Source organism: Epinephelus moara, chromosome 21 (genome assembly GCF_006386435.1).
Source record: "Epinephelus moara isolate mb chromosome 21, YSFRI_EMoa_1.0, whole genome shotgun sequence".
In the NCBI taxonomy this organism is placed as follows: domain Eukaryota; kingdom Metazoa; phylum Chordata; class Actinopteri; order Perciformes; family Serranidae; genus Epinephelus; species Epinephelus moara.
Window position 1 is genome coordinate 39,800,284 of NC_065526.1, and position 23,959 is coordinate 39,824,242.

General features: G+C 47.1%; 1 protein-coding gene across 6 annotated transcripts in view; it reads left to right on the forward strand.

Moving 5' to 3' along the window:
• Positions 1-23,959, forward strand: part of LOC126408969 (cadherin-12-like) — a 172,830-nt gene that overhangs the window by 125,372 nt on the left and 23,499 nt on the right. For 5 of the 6 annotated variants that reach the window (XM_050074797.1, XM_050074793.1, XM_050074796.1 and 2 more), the window contains one exon: positions 9,137-9,388. The exons of the other annotated variant lie outside the window; for it this stretch is intronic. In XM_050074797.1, the coding sequence (XP_049930754.1) occupies positions 9,137-9,388 (252 nt within the window). The remainder of the gene's footprint in view (positions 1-9,136; positions 9,389-23,959) is intronic. 6 annotated transcript variants of the gene reach the window in all.

Genomic DNA, 23,959 nt, shown 5'->3' on the forward strand with positions numbered 1-23,959 from the left:
CCTGAGATGGTTTTCAGACCTCTCCAGACTCCGCTGACGTCACTCTGCTGCAACTGTTCCTCCATCTTCTTTTTATATCCTTCCTTTCCCCGCCTGATGTTTCTCCGTAGCTTCTTCTGCACAGCCTTCAGCTCCTCCTTATTTCCAGAGTTAAAAGCTCTCCGCTTCTCCTTCAGGAGAGCTTTTATATCTGTAGTAATCCAGGGTTTGGTGTTGGAGAAGCAGCGTACAGTCCTGGTGGGTACGGTGCTTTCCACACAGAAGTTAATTTAATCCGTAATACATGATGTCATACTGTTAATGTCCTCCCCATGGGAATCACTGAGTATCTCCCACACAGTGATCTCGAAGCAGTCTTTCAGGGCCTCCTCGGCCTCCTCAGACCATCTTTTCACAGTGCGGGTGGTTGCTGGTTCTCTCTCTGTAGACAGGCAGAAGATGAACCAGGTTGTGATCAGCTCTTCCCAGGGGGCCAGGGGGGATGAGTGGTATGCCTCCTTGGTGTTGGCATAAAATAAATCCAGTGTTTTATTGTCTCTGGTGTGGCAGGAAACATACTGGGTGAAGGTGGGCAGGGTGGTGGATGGACAGGCGTGGTTGAAGTCCCCAGAGATCAGAAGGAGGGCCTGAGGGTGCTGTGTTTGCAGCTTACTTGTAACAGAGTGGAGAATGTCACAAGCAGACTCAGCCTTTGCAGATGGGTGGACATACACTGCTACCATAATGACATGAGAAAACTCCCTGGGTAGATAATTGGTCTCATGCCAACAGCCAGCAGCTCAATGTTCCTGCAGCAATGCTGTTCCTTGATAGTGATGTGCCCAGAGTTACACCATCTATCATTCACAAACACAGCCAGCCCCCCTCCTTTCCTCTTACCGCTGTCCACTGTCCTGTCGTATCTGATGAGCTGGAAATGTAAGCTACTGTCATTACCGTCTGTCCTGCATCTCTCTCTCTCTTTCTCTGTCTCTGTCTCTCTCTTTCTGTCTCATTGTGTCATACGGATTACTGTTAATTTATTATGCTGATCTGTTCTGTACAACATCTATTGCACGTCTGTCCGTCCTGGAAGAGGGATCCCTCCTCAGTTGCTCTTCCTGAGGTTTCTACCGTTTTTTCCCCCAATAAAGGGTTTTTTTGGGGGAGTTTTTCCTTATCCTCTGTGAGGGTCCAAAGAACAGAGGGATGTTGTATGCTGTAAAGCCCTGTGAGGCAAATTGTGATTTATGATATTGGGCTTTATAAATAAAATAGATTGATTGATTGATATTATGCAGTGCGAAATAGATAGATAGATAGATAGATAGATAGATAGATAGATAGATAGATAATATACTTTATTTAATCCCCAGGGGGGAAATTTAAAATCTCCTCAGCAGCAGGGGCAATAATGACAAAAAAAGACACAGATCACAAGAACACAGCACACATACTGACACAAGAAAAATCCTAAAAGTACATAAGATCACAAGGTGTGAATAAAGGGTATCAAAAGGTGTATAAAAAACAGTTCAATAAATAGGAAGAATGGTTCAAAGTGCATATGAGTTTGATCGGAGGGAGGAGTTGTACAGTTGTATTGCTGTGGGTATGAATGATTTTTTGTAGCGCTCTTTTGAACAGCGGGGGAGTCTGTTAGACAAAGACAAAAGCTCAGTTAGTTTCTGTTGTGGGTAAGTATCAATACTCCTGCCAGTATTAGACGATCATTACTAGTTATAGCCCGATATGTGATAGCAAACTTTACAATGTTGTGATGTGAACAGTGTTAGATAACGCTTGCTAATGTTCACAGATATATGTGTGTATATATGTATCTACAAGCTAACGCTGGTCACTGACCAAGACACCTGCCCAGTCCTCCACTGGTTCTCCTCGCACCACAGCGGAATCTCTCTCCCCTGACCATTATGTCTTCTGACCCTGGTCTGTTCCTGGTCGCTTTGACGCCTAATGTAGCGTTCACACCGGGCGCGACTGAAGCGAATTACTCGCTCGTAACGCGCCACGCGTAACGAGTGAGTTTAGACGCCTGACCATTTTGTTAATTCACGTTAACGTGTCATTCGCGCGAGTAGCGGGGAAGCCGGCTGTGCTAACTGGAGCTAAGCTAGTGCTAACGTTCATAGTACAACCATTCTGCAAACTAATTAAGGACACATATTTACAGAACTTACCAAGTAGACCAGTGTCCTCTGCGACTTTCACCCAAGCCTGCTCCTTTTTGTTGCGGTCTCTGTAGAGTAGACACGTAGTATCATATAGCTCCGGGTAGCCGCACTAAGTTTCTCCTCCATCTCGGCATCAACAACTGGACGTCAGGGTGTCAAGACGTCACTGACGACCATGGCTGAGATAACCACCATCGCTGCTTTGTACCTGCTCTGGAAGTCCCAGATGCGTCGGAGGGCCAAACGCCGTCGTTTTTGGGTTCACTCTATCCTGCATTAGTGCATCCAGCTCAGCGAGTTTCACCACCTCCTCCAGGAACTCCGTCTGGATGATAGCTGCTTTCAGCGGCACTTCAGGCTGAATGGGGCCCAGTTTGAGGACCTGTTGGCAAGGGTTGGCGCCAGGATCTCCCGGCAGGACACCAACTACAGGCGTTCCATTTCAGCTGCGGAGCGTCTGTCCATCTGTCTCAGAATAAGTAGCAGTTTATTGTTGTGTCAACAACTGGACGTTGTTGACACATGCCGGTGACGAGCGATGAGGCGTTGGACGTGAATTTCGCGTCCATCGCGTCACGCTAGGCGCGTCCATCGCGCCGCCCGGCGCAAATTCACGTCTAATCGCGTCTTTGCATTGACTTTGTATGTAATCTCGACGCGCGAATACGCGTTTGGTGTGAACGCCCCATAACAGGCTCGTAATTATAAGGCTGTGGTCCGTCATATTCGTATGAATACATATTCCCAACCTCTTCAGTGTCACAAATAGCATTAATATCCATTATTTTCCTGTTGTTCAAATTGACCACACTCCCTCCCATTACGTCACTTCCGGTTTAGCAGATGCGGAAGTAAAATTCTCTCACAAAAACGACTCCAGAGGTCGCTGTAGTGTATATATATATGCATATTTCAATGAAAATTCAGTTCCTACATCATTTTCCTACAGATTGATGCACTGGGGTCTCCAACCTGCAATCTGCTCTATAAACTAGCTCGGGCCATGTTAAAGTTAACAATATTTTAATGGAGCAACTGTAGAGGCAAAAATCGGTGCCTGGAATTGGGCCTGTAGGCTCCCGACCTTGTCCTCCACGTAGCTTCTCAGTTGTCCTCTGATGTCGATCTGGTACCTTGGATTCAACTAAGTAATATTCAAAGAAACACTGGAGACAGGCAGAGTCCGATGCAATCGAGTTTAATGTGTTCACAAGCTTCAACACATACAACTCATCGAGTCAAGCCCCGGAGCCGGACTGAAAATCTACTTTCTGTGCATCTGCTTTTATGCTGGTGGAGACTGGAGAGAGTCTCCACCTTCTTCTGCTAATCCATCCCACTTCAATGCAAAGCTATTGGTGGCAACCTTTTTCTTTTTGTCCAATCGTGAACCGGCCCGATTCTAATGGTGTATCACTTTCATTTTGAGTTTGGAAGTTCCCAAATTTTCCACCCTTAGCTTCGGATTTGCTTTCACTTTATTTTTTAAAAAACATGTGAATCTTAGGGACTTCTTTATGCAGTCCCTTGTGCTCTTATACAATATAGACCTTTAAATGTGTGTCAGGTAATACAAACATTTGAATGTGTGTGTGTGTTATCATTATACAGAACATGGTATGTTATATGTGTACTCTTTGGTGTAGATACAATATCAACTCATAACTCTGTATTGTGAATACTTTGACATGTACAACAGTGCTTTAGCACATATAGATGCATCTCAATCAGTTTTATCAACCTTTTACATTGTTTCTTAATCAACTTATGCAGTATAACACTTTTACTTGATTAGGGATTAACTCTTTACACTACACAACGCAAGCTAATTGTTATCATGCTCGGTTGAAAAGGAAAAAAAAAAACAATGCTTTGAGATGGCTGTCAGAGATGGCAGAAGTATGATCACATATTCCTGTTTGAGCTGTAATAGGTAGTGTGTTCCATGTTTCATTTCCCAATTGCTGTTGGAAAGAAGAATAGACTACTGTAAACAGACTGTTACAATTGGAAATAACCGGTCTTGATTCAACGCCGAGTCACACACATATTTCACGCAAGGTATCATGGGGGCTAGGAATAAGATGGATAGAGGGGCTATGAAGGAAACTGCCTCCTGAAGCAAAAGGGGAAGAAATGGTGTATTGTCAGGGACTTTAATGAAATTTCTGTAAAAAGAAGAAAAAAAAGTGTAGCACTTGCCAACTTGGGGATTCAAACCTTGAAGCTCTGTATCCCCAGAGCAGGTGACATATCCACTGTGCCACCAGAAAGACATGAGGCCCATTTCCACCGCAGGAACTAAGAAGTAATTTTACGGGGCCGGGGCCATTGGTGCATGTCTCCACCGCAGGAAACACCCCCGAAGGACAGAGTTCTGGAACTTTGCAGGGGCTAAACAAGTCCCTGCCTCGGAGTAGGTACTCAGAACGGCCCCGAAAGACTCCTGGCTGGGGCTTGGAGTTTACTTGGTGCTGATTGGATATACTCAAGGAGGGATGTGACGACAACAGAAAGCAACAAAATAGCCGGCATTTTTAAAACTCAGCAGACAAGGGTTAGCTCGTTCATATAGCTTCCGCCGCCATGTAAAAAAAAAAAACTCGCTAAATGGCCCGTGAAAAAAATATTTTCTCCAGCGGATATCTTAGTTACAACATGATTGAGCTAGCAAAGCAGTTTTGTGTTGATATGTGTGGTATTTATTCAGTTTTGGGAAATCACGATGTCTAGAAAGCATCAGCTGACAGGNCGGGCCATTTAGTGAGTTATTACAGACACAAAATATTTTTTTCACGGGCCATTTAGTGAGTTATTACAGACACCGCTATTGGCTAACGGCGTCCCAGCGTCGCCCCGGTCAAAATGGTCGCACAACGATTTCGTCACATCCAGAGCCCGTAACTTTACAGGAACCTTCGTCATACTCCGCTCTCTCAGTGGAGACACGGCGGTTGAGAGGGCCGAGCGAGAGGACGTTCCTGTAGTAGTTCCTGCCCCCCAAGTAGTACCAGGAACTTCTTCAGTGGAAACAGGCCTATGGCCTCACACACACCTTCTTACAACTTGAGCCGATACTACTACATGTGCATAAACTGGGGAAGTTTTTGTCTTTTTAGGCTTACAGCACTTACAACAGTCAGTGCATTGGTGAGAAAATCTCACATCACTCTGCTGGTTTCTGGTGTATTGTCAGATATTTTGGTGATATTTGGTTCAAAATTAAATGAAATAGATCAACTGCACATACAGTACAAATTATATTAAATATTATATATTATATATTAAATATTGCTGCGGGCTTAGCATTAAACTGATGTGAACACCATTTTAAACATGTGATATCTAGTATCCAAAGAATGTCTGTGCTGATTTTGGTAGCATTTGAAGAAGACTTGTGGAGATATTAATGTAATTGATTTTGCATATTCTGAAAATTATAAAGTGATGGACTTATGAATTGACCAGTGGTTGCAGTGAGGTCAACCTTTGTCACAATTCAATGGATGTGCTGAAAAAAAATCAGCTCTGTAGGACATACTATTATTATTATTATTATTATTATCATTATTGTTACTATTTATTATGATTTTTTGAAGTTTGAAATGTGAAATGTCTTAAAATTTTGATCTATTTTGTAAGCAATGTCCTTTTTAAGCAATATTACCATGACCCTAGATGGTGCAAACCCAATTTCTTACAATCCCTATAGCCAGGGCTCAAAATTAACACCTGCTAGGTGCCAAATGCAAGTTTATCCAATTGAGGAAGTAAAAAATAGATTAAATTATATACACAACACAGTGAGAAGTGAGGTAGAGGTTGTGTGCAATTGGTTATTACCAGCAGTGCAAACAAATGGTTAGCATGTAACTACTTAGCCACAGAGGAACGACTGTAGAGAGCTCTGAGTGCTCTCTGTTAGACAGAGGTGAGGTGTTATATAGCGCTATGGCTTGGGGGAGGAATGATTTCCTGTATCGGTCCTTGTGACAGTGAAGCTGTATCAGTCTGTTGGAGAAAGAGCTCCGCTGTCTGTCAAGTATGTGGTGAAGAGGGTGGTCAGGATTATCCATGATGGATAACAGTTTGTTCAATGTCTTCCTTTCCACCATTGCTTCAAATGAATCCGGTTTACAGCCAATCACAGAGCCAGCGTTCTTAATGAGTTTCTTAAGTCTATTAGTCTCACCGACTCCGATGCTGCTCCCCCAACAGACTACAGCAAAGTAAAGTGCACTGGCCACAACAGACTGATAGAAGATCTCCAACATCTTGCTGCACACATTGAAAGATCTCAGCTTCCTCAGGAAATAATGTCTGCTCATCCCCTTGTACACAGCATCGGTGTTGGCCCTCCAGTTCAGTATGTTGTCTATGTGAATGCCGAGGTTCTTGTAGTCCTCCACCATGCTGGTGCCCTCTCCTGCAGGGGTTGAGAAACCGTCCTCTTCCTTCTGAAGTCAATCACCATCTCCCTGGTCTTGGCCATGTTCAGCAACAGGTGTTTTCTTCCACTCACCCACTCGGCATCATCCTCTCCCAGGTGAGGCTGGGAGTCGGGGAAGCATTGGGGGTAGAGAGGGTGTGTAGAGGTCTGGGTGTGTGTGGGTGGTGGAGGAGACAGCAGAGGGCTGTGAACTAAACCTGTTGAAAAAACAGTTCAGCTCGTAAGCCCTCTCAACACTGCCTGCTGTTTGTCTGTCTTTCACCTTGAACCAAGTGATCTCCTCCATTCCAGTCCGCATATCCCTCACGTTGTTCTGTTGGAGATTGGCCTCCAGCTTCCTCCTGTAGGAGTCCTTGCTCTCCCTCAGCTTCCCCCTCAGATCGTGCTGCACCCTCCTCAGTTCTTCCCTGTCCCAGGACCTGAAGGCTTTCTTATTATTATTAGGAAGTACTTTCAGGCCGCTGGTGATCCATAGCTTGTTGTTAGGAAAGCAGCTTACAGTTTGGGTTGGCAGGGTTGTGATTTCACAGAATTTGATGTACTCTGTGATGCAGTCACGCATGCTGTTGATGTCCTCCCCATGTGGCTCACAGAGCACGTCCCAGTCTGTGGACTCAAAGCAGTCCTGCAGCGTCACATTAGCCTCCTGAGTCCATCTTTTTACTGTCCTTGTGGATGCAGTCTTCTACTGGACAAGGAGGACATACTTTGTGGCACTGTACGCATCCTAAGCATTTGCATACAGGAGGTCCAGTGTGCTATTGTCTCTAGTGGGACAGTCAACATACTGATAAAATGTTGGAAGTGTTTTGTCCAGTGTGGCATGATTGAAATCCCCAGTAATAACCACAAAAGCATTTGGGTGCTGAGTTTGAAGCCTTTGCTTCTGTTGAGTGAATGACGTCACTTGCTACTGCTGCATGAGCTCATGGAGGAATGTAAACAGTGGTAACAATGGCAGACGTGAATTCCCTCAACAGATAGTACGGACGCATTCCAACAGCTAGCAGTTCAATATCCGGGCTACAGAAATGTTCTTTCATGTGAACGTGTCCCTGATTACACCACCTCTCACTCACATACACAATCCCTCCTCACTTCATCTTACCGCTCCATGAACCAGCTCTGTCCACCCATACAGTCCTGAAGCCGGGTATCACCACGCTGTGGTCTGGGAAATGCGAGTGCAGCCATGTCTCTGTAAAACAAAAGATGCTGCACTCACGGTATGCCCTCCGGGTCTTAATCAGCACGGTGAGGTTGTCCGTCTTATTTCCCAAAGACCTCATGTTCCCCAAGATGAGCGCTGGGATGGCAGGTCTGTATTTCTTCCATTTCTCTCTCTGTTTGGCTCCAGCTCTGCAACCCGGTGTGTCCTCTGCAGCTCCCCTGGGATTTCAGGCCTCGCTCCTGGGAGCAGCACAGGTTTACACAGCGCGATCAGCCATTCTCACGTATAAACAATGCTTTCACCTCTCTCAGCATGACTCTTGGTTACAAAGAGTAGCAAGAGTAACAGAGGAGCCGAGAGATCAATATCATTTTGTTTGATCTTGACTGCTAATAGTAGCTGTGAACTGGATTATTATGTGAGGCCCTTATATATTAATCCAGCTTTAATATTCCCATTTAATTTTAATGCTCACATAATTTTACCTCATAACAATGGAAAAGGATATTAGCATAAAATTTGAAACAATTCTAAGGACTAGAGAAAATTTCACAAAGACTAAATTTGCATTAATTGTTGGTGATTACTTTCACCGGAGAGCAGTTTTAAATGTCTGTAAGGCTAACTTTGTATGCTACATGTGCCTAACTCCCAGGTCTTCCTTAATGAGTCTGTTACTGTAGCATTTTATTTTAAATGTTACCACTGGTGATATTCCATATTTTTCTTCTTGTCAATAAATCCCAAACTAACAACAAATAGAGTCTACTAACAAAAACACATCAGTAAGCCACACTGCTGCACAGGGTGACATGTTTCTTCATTACCATTAACACACATGTGCATTAATCAACAGCTAACAATAGTCCTCAACAAATGCACTGTTCCGTCCTGTTTGAGTGACATTTGATAAAAACTAGTGACCGACTGATCTTGAAAATTACTGAGCCTTTTAAAATAATGAAACTCTATATTTGTTAGCTGTTTTTAAAGATACTTATCTCCAGGAGGAACCAAGAGGCCTAGAGCTCAAAGTCTCAGACAGGATAAGGAACCACACGGTTTGTTTTGGTCCTCAAAACAACAAACAAAAAATACATTTAGAATAAAGCTAGCCTAATCCTTCAGTGTATTGTAAATTCAAAGTAATGTTTAAAGTGGAAAGGCTAATAGTTGAGTTATGCTTACATTACATGCAGTCAGCTTCTTGTGCATGTGAATTTTTGGTATACTCTTCAGGAGTTGATTCTCAGAGGCTGCTGTGACAGCAGTGAGGCAGTGAAAATAATTACTACCTGGGACATTGTCGTTAAGTTAACAATACCCTCTATTGGTTTTTAGACAACACTGCTGGCATTGTGACTCGACGCTCGGGCTTCCAGCGGCACCTGCAGGATGTCTATGTTCTTCCTGTTGTGATTGAAGACAGTGGTTACCCTGCCCAGAGCAGCACAGCCACCCTCACCATCCGAGTGTGTTCCTGCGAGGCCAGAGGCTCACTGCTGACCTGCTCAGCTGAGGCTATCTTCCTGCCCGTGGGCCTCAGGACTGGAGCTCTGATGGCTATTCTGTTATGTGTAGCTCTACTGATTGGTAAGCTGAGCTTTCCCCTTTTACATAACTCCAGCATAATCTGATGAAATATCTAAACACTGTTCAAAGGACTAAAATAAACTAATTTTCATACATTTGACTTATTTTGGCCTGCCCAGGTCAGTCTTAGATTATATATTTTGGTTCTGCTTGCTGGCTGCCATGCATCTTTCACTAACACACCAACATCTAACGTGTACTCACAGACCTAAGTTTACCCAAGTATATAAGTGTCCAACCTTATCATTAGAATTTACTATCATAGTTACTTATCAGAATGTTACAGACTGATACTTAATTGTAGTTGTATATAGGGCACAGGTCTTTTTTTTTTTAATGAATCAGTATTTCCCCAAAGCAAGGTCAGAAAAAAGCACTTTAGTGGACAAAAACTGGAAAAGAGTCTCCATGTGTAGATCTTATGTGAAAATGTTCTGCAGTCAGTAAACTTACAAACGTGCCAATGCATTTTGACATAAAGCCTTCCTCAGAGTGCACATGACAGAAGTAATTTATCTTTTTTAAGGACACATATTGTGATCACCAACCAAAAGAAAACAGTGACACTTGCACACCTACAAAGAAGATTTTCTCTGCAATCCCACAAAACAAAACAAGGTAATAAATAAAATAAAAATAAAAAACAGATTCTACAATGGCTACGGTTACATGATGGCTTCTCATTCAGAATGAAATAAATCTGAATGAAATCATTTGGAATTAAAGTTTTTCCAGGTAGTTTACATGGGAAATATTCATTCCAAATTAGGGTTTACATGGGAGATCAGTTTAATCGCCTTTATTTGGGTCTGCGCATGGTTTGGCGGATGTTACGTGTTTACGTTGACCGGAAGAAAACACTGTAGTCCTCCTACGGATAACAAGATGCTTGACGACACCGTTCTTAGTGCCTTTTTCGGGCTTGTTTTGCTTATAATCTTGAAGCAGCAGTACGACAACAACCTTGTTCTGCTAATGCTTCGTCTGTTGAGGAGGAGAAGGGAGGTAGAAGGTCGAAGAAGGGAAATAGAAGACCGTGCTTTGGCGTATGGAAACCAGTGATTACAACGAGTCTGACTCCTCTATCTCAGCCCGTTGCTATGTCCATGTCATCGTGCCAGAAGGGCAAGGAAACGAGCATGAGCAGAAAGAACGGAATGGCTGGAATCGGGTAGGAGGTGTATACAAGACAGAAAAATTCTTCCATTCGGGTTCTGAAAAGGAATATTCCACCCCTGTGCACCCGATTAGATTTTCTTTCGGGTTGGCTGTTTTCATTCGGGTTGAGGTGTTTACAAGGAGCATTTCTATTCAGGTAGGGTTTCCAACCCGAATGCAAAAGGAATACATGGCTCCATGTAAAGTCTCCATGTAAGTCTACCCAGAGCACTTCTCTTTGAGACAGATGTTGCTAAAGTGTGCTTTTAAATACCCTTGTGTAAGTGAGGAGAGGCAGTGAGTTTGCCAATGTGACATAAATAGTGTCAGGATAAAGAGCAATCTGTATTTACCTAGATTCAGGAAATCAAATACAGATTGTAGGACAAGTGCACTCACCAGTTTTTCTCATCTGAAAACAACACAATACAAAATCTTGCTACAATCTCCTCTACTACAGAGATGTGAACTCTACATTATCTGCCCAGTACCAAACAGCATTTAGCAAGTAGCTGGTAACATTGTGGAATATTTTGCAGCTAAAGAGACAAACATTTTTCTCAGGGGTTGGCAGAGACCAAAACAGAGCTAAAACGTACATGAATGTCAGTTGTAACCAAAAATAAAACTCTGCTGTGTCTGCTGGTTGTGTAAATAGGTAATTTGTTGCTGACACTTTAGCCAAAATAAGGTCAAAGGCAATATGTTAGACTTTAGGATGTTAGCTTGTGATGGAGGTTTTCTTCAAAAAAAGAAGCTATAAATATTATGACTTAATCTGTATAAATTGGTTATGCTGCTACCAGCTCATCTTGTTTTGGGATAACTTGTCCATTTTGCCCCAGCTTCCACCAGTAGACACTTCACTTTCCATCTGTTGTCAGTTGATGCCTTTATCAGTGCCTGGTATTTTGAGATTGTTCGCTCAAAAGCTTCCTTTGGCCTCTCTCTCACAGGTCATTAGTTCCAGCATGTCATTCCTTGTGCTTTTAGACAAGATTAATAAATCTGGTCTGAGAGATGTAATGATAATCTCCTGGGGGGGAGATGAGGTGGCTTCTGAGGTCAGCACTCAGCCCCCAGTCTGTTGCTACTTCCTGCAAGCTGCTGTCATGGATACCAGCCACACTCTCGCATCTGACAAAGTGGATGAATGTGGGTCCTTTTTGTTTTGGTCTGATCTTCTTGGCTTCCTCCTCCAGCTTTGCTGTTATTGCTGTCAAGAGTGGAGCTGCCTCTATCTATATCATCCATCTGTGCTTTTTTTTACGTGAAGATAAGATGTGCTCCAGGGTGGCCAGTTGTCCACATGGTGTGCAGCTTGGATCTTACTTTGGTCTCCACTGGAGGAGGTTTGTTGAGCTTCTGGACAACTGGGCCTCGATGATCTTTGTTGGTCCTACAGTATGACAGTATGCTCTAGATACCAGGGGCGATTGCTCTGAGACAACAAGGGAGGCTGAACTTCCCCTAAAATTTCATAGAAGAAATGGTCAAATATGCACTATTGAATTTACATTTAAATAAGAATTTACATTGCATTAAACTATGACTACGATCAAACGTCAGCTGTTTATCACCAGTTTTCAAACGCAACTTCCCTGTCATACATTCTTGTGTCAGCAAGGTGGACACGGAGCCTCCAAGCATTCCCATGAGACAGCGTTGAGCATGTTTTTTTTCATGCAGTAAAGCGAGGCGGTCATTGGATAAATGCAACAGAATCGTCACTTCCAGGGAGGCTCAGCTTCCCTGGGACCTAATGGAGTGGTAGGCGAGAGAGGACGCTTGGTGTACGCATGATGATTGGAGGAACTGTTTAAAAGGCTGAACCCCTTTGTGATTGACAGCGCTTTGGAAATACACACTGAAATCGTCACATTTTGAGCTCAGTCCCATGCGGTTATTTACGAGTGGAGTCTTCTGACAGAGTACTGTCCGGAGTCCCTTATTTCCATAAGCCATATAGCTCATTTTCACCGTTTGTACAGTACAGTTCAGGTGTTTAAACCCATCTGAAAGTCTTTGAGGTGTGTTTTGCTGTGGTTCTATGGCATGAGTGTGGTTGGAAAACAGCTTCAATTAAATGTTCCTTTTATAAGTTACTGCCTCGCTACAATATGACAAATTTTATGATGTAAACTTAAAGCAGCTGTGCGGAACTTTTTACCATTTATAATGGTGATTTCGGACACATTGCACACTCTTGTACAGTAGGTTGTGATATGCACCTGGAATTTGTTTGCAATCCGTCAATAAATTGAGAGAAGAATAAGAGCCGTGTTTACAGAGAGTGTTCTTCGAGTAAGCGGTACGCAACGGGCATTACTGAACACATAACAGTTTTACCAAATGTATCTATAAGGACTTGGCTGTACTTTCGATGTCATGTTGTTCATGTCGTGTTCATCTTAACAATAAACTGGACTGGACTAATCACATAACAGCACTATACAAGAAAGGCCAAAGCAGACTCTACCTGCTGAGGCGGCTCAGGTCTTTTGGAGTGCAGGGGGCGCTCCTGAAGACCTTCTTTGACACTGTGGTGGCATCAGCCATCTTTTACGGAGTGGTCTGCTGGGGCAGCAGCGTCTCGGCTGCAGATAAGAAGAGACTGGACAAGCTGATCAAGAAGGCCAACTCTGTCATGGGATGCTCTCTGGACTCTGTGCAGGTGGTGGGAGAAAGGAGGATGACAGCCAAGCTGTCATCTCTGAGGACTAATGACTCCCATCCTCTGCAGGAGGAGATAAAAGCTCTGGAGAGCTCCTTCAGCGATAGACTGATTCACCCAATGTGTGTGAAGGAACGCTATTGCAGGTCCTTCCTGCCTGCTGCTGTCAGGCTACATAACCAGCACTGCTCACAGTAAACTGCACCATGGACACTTTAGGGACACTATGGACACTTTTGCTGTCCCCCATGTTGTTGTTGTTTATTTGCACATTCAGTATTCACTTGCACTAAATATGTTCACTTTAATCCATTGCTCACTTTTTATCCACTGCTCATTATTATTATTATTATTATTATTATTATTATTATCATCATTATTATTATTATCATTATTTATTGCTGTTTCTTGTATTTTTTGTACTTTTTTTCTGCATGCCCAGTTTTTTTTTTAAAGTTTTTTAAATATTGAAATCTTTAATTTGACTCTTTACCCTTGACTGCTGTAACACTGGAAGTTCTCAATTGTGGGATCAATAAAGGTGTATCTTATCTTATGGCGGATAAAGGAGCACCATCTAAAAGAAAAAGAACAGAAAAAGCCTAAACGGGACAGTGATAGGGCTCAAGCCCAAACGCACGTAAACCTTGGTCGGGCATTCACCAAGTGGAGAGAGCTGAGAGATTTGAAAGGTTTTAAAACTGATCCCAAGTTGGCCCTTTTCCTAATCGACAGGTATGTAATTTTTGTTTCTATTTAGAGAATATACCGCAACTTGTTAGACGTTGTTTCACTTCAATATATGACGACATGGAAGTTATAAGCAAGCTAAATGTAACGTTAGCTGATGATGACCGCTTTTGTCCAGTAATGTTACAACAAACGCCACAAAATTATCTGTGACTGTGACCATGAACACAAATATACAGCAGGCAGTTGTCCTCAGTTTATAAGAAATTCAGAGCTACACCAGAGCATTTATGATTTTCCTCTCACTCTCCAAAACAAATGCATGCGGTAATTGCCAGTTGCAGTCGAGATTTTACGAATGAAGCCTGTCACAGTCCCTGTCTCTCATTCCCCTCCTGTCACTCTGCTGCAGTGATTTTCCACTCTCCCTCCCTCTGCTCCACTCTCCTGCCAGCCCACGCCCACCTTATCAGCCCAACTCTGCTCACCTGCCTACACAGCTGCAGCTCATCATAATCAGCCCTGCATATAAGCCTCTCCAGCACTCTCACTCGTTGCCAGATTGTTCTTCAGCGTCATGCGAGACTTTCCAGCGTTCATCTCCTGTCTGATCTCCTGTTGCCGACTCTGCCTGTTCCCGACCTGCTCTCCTCGTCTGCCTCCCGGTAAACTCACCTGCCTTCTGTCCCTGACCTCGTGCTCTGCCTCAGTGTTTCTGGTGTCTGACTGCTCGGCTGGTAACGACTCCTCCGCCTGGCCCCGTTTATCCTCCTGCCTGCTCCCCATCGGTGCCTCTGCCTTCGCGGACTGCTCATCTGGCTACGACCCCCCCGCCTGCCTCCGATCGCTCCTCTGCTCTCTCCCCGTCGGCACCTCCACACGTGCAGCCGGCTCTTCGGGCCACGGAGCTTCCTCCTCGTCGTCATCGGCTGAAGTAAGCTACTTCTCTTCCCCTCACACCAAAAGAGAACTGAACTGTTTGGAGCCGGGGGCTAAGGAGCTTCCCCTCGGTTCCACGGCCGACTCCGGCCGCGTCTCTTCCCCTTGTCTGAGCCCCAGAGACTGTGTGAGGGCTTTCAGCCCGAAGAACGAACTTTATTCTGTGTTTATTCAGTCTGCTCCGTACCTTGTTTGCTGTGGTGAAAATAAAGGTCATTACCAACTGTTCCTGAGCACCTGTGTACTGCATTTGGGTCCATACCACACCCTTCTCAGTACAATCTGGCCAGAAATGGACCCAGCAGACCCCGCTTCTCCTCAGTCTCGCCTAGCCCGGGTGGAGGGAATGCTCCAGCAGCATGAGGCTCAGTTAGCCTCCAACGCGGCGGAAGCCCGTCAGTCAGCGTCAGCTCTGGAACGAGCGCTAACCTCGCTAGCCGCCCAGGTACAACAGATGGCGGTCTCCATGACTCAACACGCTGCCTCTGCCTCAGCTCCAGCTCCTCCTGCTCCGACCCCGGGGCCATCATCAAGCACCACATCTGAGCCCCGGGTGGGGGCGCCAGAACGCTACGCTGGGGATCCTGAGGGTTGCAACCCTTTCCTGACGAACTGTTCAATTCTGTTTGCCCTGCAACCCCATACCTTCGCCACAGAGGGAGCTAGAGTCGCCTTCGCCATCAACCACCTCACTGGAAGGGCACGTCTGTGGGGTACGGCGGAGTGGGAGAGAGGCACGCCAGCCTGCGCCTCTTTCCAGGCCTTCTCAGAGGAGCTTCGCAAGGTGTTCGGACCCGTTTCCCTGGGTCCTGATGCTACAGGGGGACTCATGAGTCAGAGGCAGGGGGAGCGGACAGTTTCAGACTATGCCATAGACTTCAGAACCCGGGCTCGCCTCAGTGACTGGAACGCTGCTGCCCAATGCGACGCCTTCCTCAACGGACTAGCTCCTTACGTTAAGGATGAGCTGGTCTCGTTCGACCTCCCTAGCTCCCTGGACGGGCTCATCGAGCTGACCACGAGGCTAGACAGACGGATACAGGCGAGGAGGAGGGAGCAACGCCACGAGGGAGGAGATCATCGGCTTTCCGCCCGTCAGCGTGGGTTTCCAGCCACCCCTGTCCTTTCCTCTGAACCCATGCATGGGGGGGCGGAGCCCATGCAGGTGGGGCGCACCAGCCTAACGCCGGAGGAGCGAGAGCGCCGACGCCGGGGAAATCTCTGCCTCTACTGTGGCCAGGCCGGCCATTTTGTCTCCCGGTGTCCAGTAAAAGGGAGGGCTCAGCAGTAAAAAGGGGCATTCTGCTGAGCCGGTCCCAGAACTCTGCCCCCAACCCAAGACCACTGTTTCACGTCCAGCTCCTGCTGGCAGGGGGGTCCCACACCCTCGCCACCTTCATCGACTCGGGGGCAGATGTCAACCTGATCGACGAGGAACTCGCCCGTCAGCTGGACATTGGTCAAGTTCCTCTCCCTCGTCCCATGCCGGCCAGCGCTCTGGATGGTCATCTTCTGGGGACCGTCACTCATCAAACCACCCCCATCTCGATGCTCCTGTCCGGCACACACCATGAGACCATCCGGTTTCATATCCTGAGGTCTCCCAACCTTCCCCTGATCCTCGGCTTCCCCTGGCTTCGCCGCCATAACCCCCATATAGACTGGTCTACGGGGTCCATCCTGGGATGGAGCCCCTCCTGTCAACAGATCTGCCTCAGACCGGCAGTTGCACCCACGCCGCCTGCCAGCTCTTGTTCCACCCCTGACCTCTCCATGGTGCCCCCTGACTACCACGATTTCCGGGAGGTGTTCAGCAAGGCGAGGGCCACCTCTCTGCCCCCTCATCGGCCCTACGACTGCGCCATCGACCTCCTTCCCGGCTCTGTTCCCCCCAAGGGTCGCCTCTACTCCCTGTCCGCACCTGAAAGGGAGGCCATGGAGACCTACATCAGTGATGCCTTGGCCGCCGGGATCATCCGACCCTCCTCGTCACCTGCTGGGGCGGGGTTCTTCTTCGTCGACAAGAAGGGTGGTTCCCTGAGGCCCTGCATCGACTACAGAGGGCTGAACGACATCACGGTAAAGAACCGCTATCCTCTCCCCCTCATCGCCTCAGCTTTCGAGCTGCTCCAAGGGGCCACCATCTACACCAAGTTGGACCTCCGCAACGCCTATCATCTGGTTCGGATCCGAGAAGGGGATGAGTGGAAGACAGCCTTCAACACCCCCACAGGACACTATGAATACCTGGTGATGCCTTTCGGGCTCACCAATGCCCCGGCTGTTTTCCAAGCCCTCATCAATGACGTACTAAGGGACATGCTCAACAAGTTTGTGTTCGTCTACCTAGATGATATCCTGATCTTCTCCCGGTCCAAGCAAGAACACATACATCACGTCCAGACGGTGCTGCAACGCCTGCTGGAGAACTCCCTGTTCGTCAAGGCTGAGAAGTGCGAGTTCCACGCCTCCTCTGTCTCCTTCCTGGGGTACATCATCGGCCAGGACCGCATGGAGATGGACCCCGCTAAGGTCTCAGCCGTCACCTCCTGGCCTGTCCCTGACTCTCGCAAGCAGTTGCAACGCTTCCTGGGGTTCGCCAACTTCTACAGGAGGTTCATCCGGGGCTACAGCACGGTGGCAGCACCTCTCACCGCCCTCACCTCCTCCAAGGTCCCCTTTCGATGGACTTCGGCCGCCGAGGAGGCGTTCCAGCACCTGAAGGGGCGATTCAGCTCAGCCCCCATTCTCCTGATCCCTGACCCCGAGAGACAGTTCGTAGTGGAGGTTGACGCTTCTGATGTGGGGGTGGGGGCCGTCCTCTCCCAGCGTTCTGCCGAGGACCAGAAACTACACCCCTGCGCTTTCTTCTCCAGGCGTCTGTCTCCAGCTGAGAGGAGTTATGACATCGGTAATCGAGAACTGTTGGCGGTGAAGCTGGCGTTGGAGGAGTGGCGCCATTGGTTGGAGGGAACCAAGACCCCCTTCCTCGTCTGGACCGATCACAAGAACCTGGAGTACATCCGCTCGGCCAAAAGACTGAACTCTCGTCAGGCCCGGTGGGCTCTGTTCTTTGCCAGATTCAGCTTCACCCTCTCCTACCGGCCAGGCTCCCGCAACGTTAAACCTGACGCCCTGTCCCGACAGTTCATGGTCGGGGAAGAGGGCCCCTCCAGTCCAGACAACATCCTCCCCGCTTCCCGTCTGGTGGCCGCTCTCACCTGGGAGGTGGAGGAGCGGGTAAGAGCTGCTTTGGAGGACCAGCCGGGGCCCAGCTCCTGCCCCCAAGACCGCCTATTCGTCCCTCAGGAGTTGAGGTCTGAGGTTCTGCAATGGGTCCACGGTTCCCGACTCACCTGTCATCCTGGAATTCATCGAACCAAGGAGGTTCTGCAACGGCGGTTCTGGTGGGCCACCTTGGATGATGACACCAGAGACTTTGTTAACGCGTGCCCAGTCTGTAACCAGAACAAGGCCCTGCGACGGGCCCCCGCCGGTCACCTGCACCCTCTGCCTGTGCCTCATCGACCCTGGTCCCACATCTCATTAGACTTCGTCACCGGGCTGCCGCTGTCAGGAGTCTACACCACCATTCTGACAGTAGTAGACCGGTTCACCAAGATGGCTCATTTCGTGCCCCTGCCCAAGCTCCCTTCGGCCAAGGAGACTGCTGAGCTGGTCTTGCAGCACGTGTTCCGGCTCCACGGCCTCCCGTCCGACGTGGTCTCCGACCGAGGCCCCCAGTTCACCTCTGCATTCTGGAGAGAATTCTGCCGCCTCCTGGGAGCCTCCACCAGCCTGTCCTCTGGGTTTCATCCCCAATCCAACGGCCAGTCCGAGAGGATGAATCAGGAGATGGAGACGGCGCTCCGCTGCATGGCTTCCAAGCACCCTGCCTCCTGGTCCACACAACTGCTGTGGGTGGAATACGCCCACAATACCCTCATCAGCTCCGCCACTGGGCTCTCTCCATTCCAGTGCGCTTATGGCTACCAGCCTCCCCTGTTTCCTGCCCAGGAGAAGGAAACCGTCTGCCCGTCAGTGGAGGCCTTCATCCGCCGCTGCCGTCGGACCTGGACACAGGCCAGGACCGCTCTCCTACGGGCCATAGATCGTTATTCGACAGCCGCCAACCGCCGCCGCTCCCAGGCCCCCCCTTACCAGGTGGGACAGAAAGTGTGGCTGTCAACCCGGGACCTTCCTCTGAGGGTGGAGTCGAAGAAATTGGCTCCCAAGTTTATTGGACCATTCCCCATTGAGAAGGTTGTAAACCCAGTGGCTGTTCGGCTCAAGCTGCCCCGCACCATGCGGATTCATCCCACCTTCCATGTCTCCAGGATTAAGCCGTTCCGGGAGAGTCCCCTGCAGCCTGCCTCCCAGCCACCTCCACCTCCTCGCATCATTGACGGGGCCCCTGCTTACACGGTGCACCGCCTGCTGCGCTCTCGTCGTCGTGGGAGGGGTCTGCAATACCTCGCCGACTGGGAGGGGTACGGCCCGGAAGAGCGGTCATGGGTTCCGGCCCGTCAGATCCTGGATGCGCGACTCATTGAGGAGTTCCATCGCCAACACCCTGACCAGCCCTCCAACATCGCCTCGGCACGAGGGGGTCGCAACACCGACCCTCAGTCCCCTCTTGCACCTGAGACATCTGGGTCTGAGGAGGAAGACGGGGGGTCAGTCTCTGAAGAGGACGAGGAGGCTGGGACGGAGGCCTCAGAAGAATTTTAGCCCTCCTCCGGGCCCCCTCCACCCACCCGGCTCCTCTAGAACTGTTTGGGACGTCAGGGGCCGTCCCTTGAGGGGGGGGTTCTGTCACAGTCCCTGTCTCTCATTCCCCTCCTGTCACTCTGCTGCAGTGATTTTCCACTCTCCCTCCCTCTGCTCCACTCTACCTGCCAGCCACGCCCACCTTATCAGCCCAACTCTGCTCACCTGCCTACACAGCTGCAGCTCATCATAATCAGCCCTGCATATAAGCCTCTCCAGCACTCTCACTCGTTGCCAGATTGTTCTTCAGCGTCATGCGAGACTTTCCAGCGTTCATCTCCTGTCTGATCTCCTGTTGCCGACTCTGCCTGTTCCCGACCTGCTCTCCTCGTCTGCCTCCCGGTAAACTCACCTGCCTTCTGTCCCTGACCTCGTGCTCTGCCTCAGTGTTTCTGGTGTCTGACTGCTCGGCTGGTAACGACTCCTCCGCCTGGCCCCGTTTATCCTCCTGCCTGCTCCCCATCGGTGCCTCTGCCTTCGCGGACTGCTCATCTGGCTACGACCCCCCCGCCTGCCTCCGATCGCTCCTCTGCTCTCTCCCCGTCGGCACCTCCGCACGTGCAGCCGGCTCTTCGGGCCACGGAGCTTCCTCCTCGTCGTCATCGGCTGAAGTAAGCTACTTCTCTTCCCCTCACACCAAAAGAGAACTGAACTGTTTGGAGCCGGGGGCTAAGGAGCTTCCCCTCGGTTCCACGGCCGACTCCGGCCGCGTCTCTTCCCCTTGTCTGAGCCCCAGAGACTGTGTGAGGGCTTTCAGCCCGAAGAACGAACTTTATTCTGTGTTTATTCAGTCTGCTCCGTACCTTGTTTGCTGTGGTGAAAATAAAGGTCATTACCAACTGTTCCTGAGCACCTGTGTACTGCATTTGGGTCCATACCACACCCCTCTCAAAGCCGAAGGCTGCAGTCAGAATTTTACAACACCAGGCTGTGGGTGTCATACCACTTCGACCAAAAGGGGCGCTATAATTAACGAAAACGGAAAGTTCCACACAGCTGCTTTAAAGTGAGCTTCCCCTGTTTGAAAGACCAGCAGCCGCCACTGCTAGATACCTTTTGTCTCATTTTCACTGCTATATGTGGGTACTTGTTTTCCAACATGCAGTTGGTCATTCTTCGTGCTTTGATGGGCAAGAAAATCTTGCTTTTCACATTATAAAGAGAGAAATGGTCCAGAACTGTGAAAGCTGCATGGACTTCTCTTTTGGAATAAAGCACCCCTCTGCTGTCATCTATCTCTCTGGCATTGTTTCCTTTGTCCACAGAATCTTCAGAAGCTTCCTGAGTGTTGTTGTTAACTTTTTTAAGCAGTTTTTGTAAACCTGGTAAGACTGGGACGTGATGATATTTAATGATGTTCATTCCAAGGGTCCATTTTGCTTGTGCCAAGTGGACACAAGTGAGGTGATTTTGTGACATGCATATCTAAACATATAAATTTAGTATGATCTGGGTAAGTTGAGCTGAAATAAAAGATACAGTTGAAGGCCGGGTAAGTTTAAAACACAAGCATTATTTGGGAGTTGTAAAAGCTGCAAGCTCATCCTTGGGGACTTATTCTCCCAAATTAAAGAAGAAGAGGTGTTTTGCATTTTCTCAAAAAAAAGTGCTACAGGGGAATATGGAAAGTTTTGGAATAAATAAAGAAATCTGGGTAAAATAGGCATCTGAATAATGTTATCCAGATTATATTTGTGAGATAAAATTCACATTCTTTATAAACTGATGCTTTTATTTTAAAGGTTTCTGGAATACAGCTGATGATGATGAAGAAAGGCATTGTACCTTTGAAGTAATGCATGTAATTTTACACTAGAGGGCGCCAAAAACCAATGGCAAGCACCTAATTAACACAGGAAGGTGTTTAAGTTTAAGTTTATTTACTTTATTAATCCCCCGAGGGGAAATTCAATGTTTTCACTCTTGCTTGTCAATTACACACAGGTCTGAAAGACACACACATGCACAAACAGGACCTATACATGCACAAAGTGGAGAGATGTCAGAGTGAGGGGGCTGCCCTTTGGTGACATCAACTTAGAGAGGCTGATTCTTCATTTACTTCTTACCTCCTATAATCTCATTTCATTTCTGCCTCTGTTACGGAGAATTGTAGTTTCATAACCACATGTACAGCCAAAGCATGTGAAAGCATGTAGGGCCACATGCACACTGCTCTCATTGTGTGTCTGAATGTGTGAAATGATATGAAAGCAGCGTGGAAGGAGTTTTTTTTTAATCCAACTGATTCACCCCAGTCATAAGTGTGTGTGTGTGTGTGTGTGGACTGACTGATGGCATGTCAGAGAAGAACTGCAGCCTCCCGAGGACATTGTGCCTTTGTTATTGGTGCCAAGAATAGCGTCCTATATATACATATAAATATATGTATATATATATATATATATATATATATATATATATATATATGTATATAAGCAGATTAATGCATCTTTGGTCTTCTGTCAGGAGACGAAGGTGTTCTCTAAGAATCTAAGGATACATTCAGGCTAATAAAGGCTCAAAAGGCTTTAGAACTTTGGGGCCCAACTTTGCAGACCTTTAAACCGTGAGCGTGCACTATATTAAATAATAGGGCACTCAGACAGTGTCAAACAACGTCAAAATACGTTCACTAAAAGTGCATGTTTTTCACACAGATAGGCTTGGATTGTTAGTATAACTATCTGACAACATAACGGAAAGGAGCAATAAACGTCTGTGTTTACCTTTAGTTGGATTCGGACATGTTCCTCTGCCTGTTCAGGGCTGTACGTTAACTTTTTTAGCCCATTTCACTGGTGCCACAGAGGGTGATAATTTTGTAGCACAGGCCAGAAAGTTTGTAGCACCTCTCACGATAACAAATTTTGCTGGGCAATTAATTACTTCAGAAATTATTGCGATAAGTGATAATATTGCGTAATATTGTGCTTTTAAGACCATTTTTATTATTGCTGTAATTTTGCTGTTTTTAGACCATTTTTTAAACTTATGTAATGATAATAAAGGCATAATGACGCAAGTACACCCTTTTAAAGAGAAGTAAACATTTATTTAACAAGAATATTTACGAATGCAAAAAAAGAAAATTTAAATATCCAAAATAACACGTAAAAATAGCAATATAAATAAATAAAGACCTTATCAATACAAAAAAATAGACTGTCAGTCTGTCACTCTCAGGTGTGCAGTTAAGTTGGTCGTATTCGCTCTTTTTGTTGAGATGGTTTTAGAACAAACCCGGCATACCGGCTCATCCAAATTACTGGGCTCCCCTCTGTCATTTGGTTTAAATCCAAAATACTCCCACATAGGGGCCGTGGCATTTGGTTTAGGAACAAGTTCCATGTCTTTCTCTTACACTCAACTCTCTGTTTTTTTCTCTGTCTTGTCTCCCCCTCACGAAGATCGCACAGTGTCTGTGTGTGTAGCCCATAGCCCCGCCTCCCCCACAGAGACATAGAGACTCGATGACAAGAGCTTTCTCTTTGTTTATTACACTAATGAACCAACTCACCTGGCTGCCAGACAATGCATGGCAGTGAACGCTCTTGTCGTCTAGTGAAAAAACGAGAAAAAAACAGACCACACACACAAGCGGCTCGCAAGCAGTCTGTCGCACGTGTGCTACTAGGCAAATAAATTCATCTCACAAACATTTTTTTCCATCGCACGTGCGACATACATGTCGCACTTTACAGCCCTGCTGTTGCAATTTTAGTATGTGCTACCAAAGTAACACTGCTCCCTCCCTCTCCTCGTCCGCTCTTCAGTTTCAATGAGCTCTGCATCCGTGTACGTCCGTGTACTCTGTGTTCAAACAGATACGGGTGGGATCAAATTCAGATGGCTCATCCAGATCCAGTTGGTCAAATTTGGGTAAAAATTCAGACATGTTTGTTGTGGCAAGTCAAAACACTCAGAGAGTGAAAGTCTGGCTCTGAAATCGCATGTCTTGCGAGATTTGAGTTGTTGCAGGAGGTTACCGCTGGACTGACCTTACAAACGCGAGGAGTTACTCTATTTGGAGTAGTCATGGCTGAGTTTTTACCCAGTGCTTTGAGTGGTCGGATGACTAGAAAAGCACTATACAAGTGCAGGTCTATTTACCAGGGCAAATGGCACTCCCTGGTATGGAAGCATTTTGGCTGTGATCTTCCGATTAGTGGACAACCTGCTCTACCTCCTGAGCCCCAGCTAAGTTAAGTTAAGTTAATTTAAGTTAGTCTTGGTTAAAAGGGCTCAACCTCTTTGGGGGCAGCTTCTGGAGTTACAGTAATCCCAGTGTAAGGAATTAAGGAATACATGATGTTTTAAAAAGCAACAGAGGCAAAGTT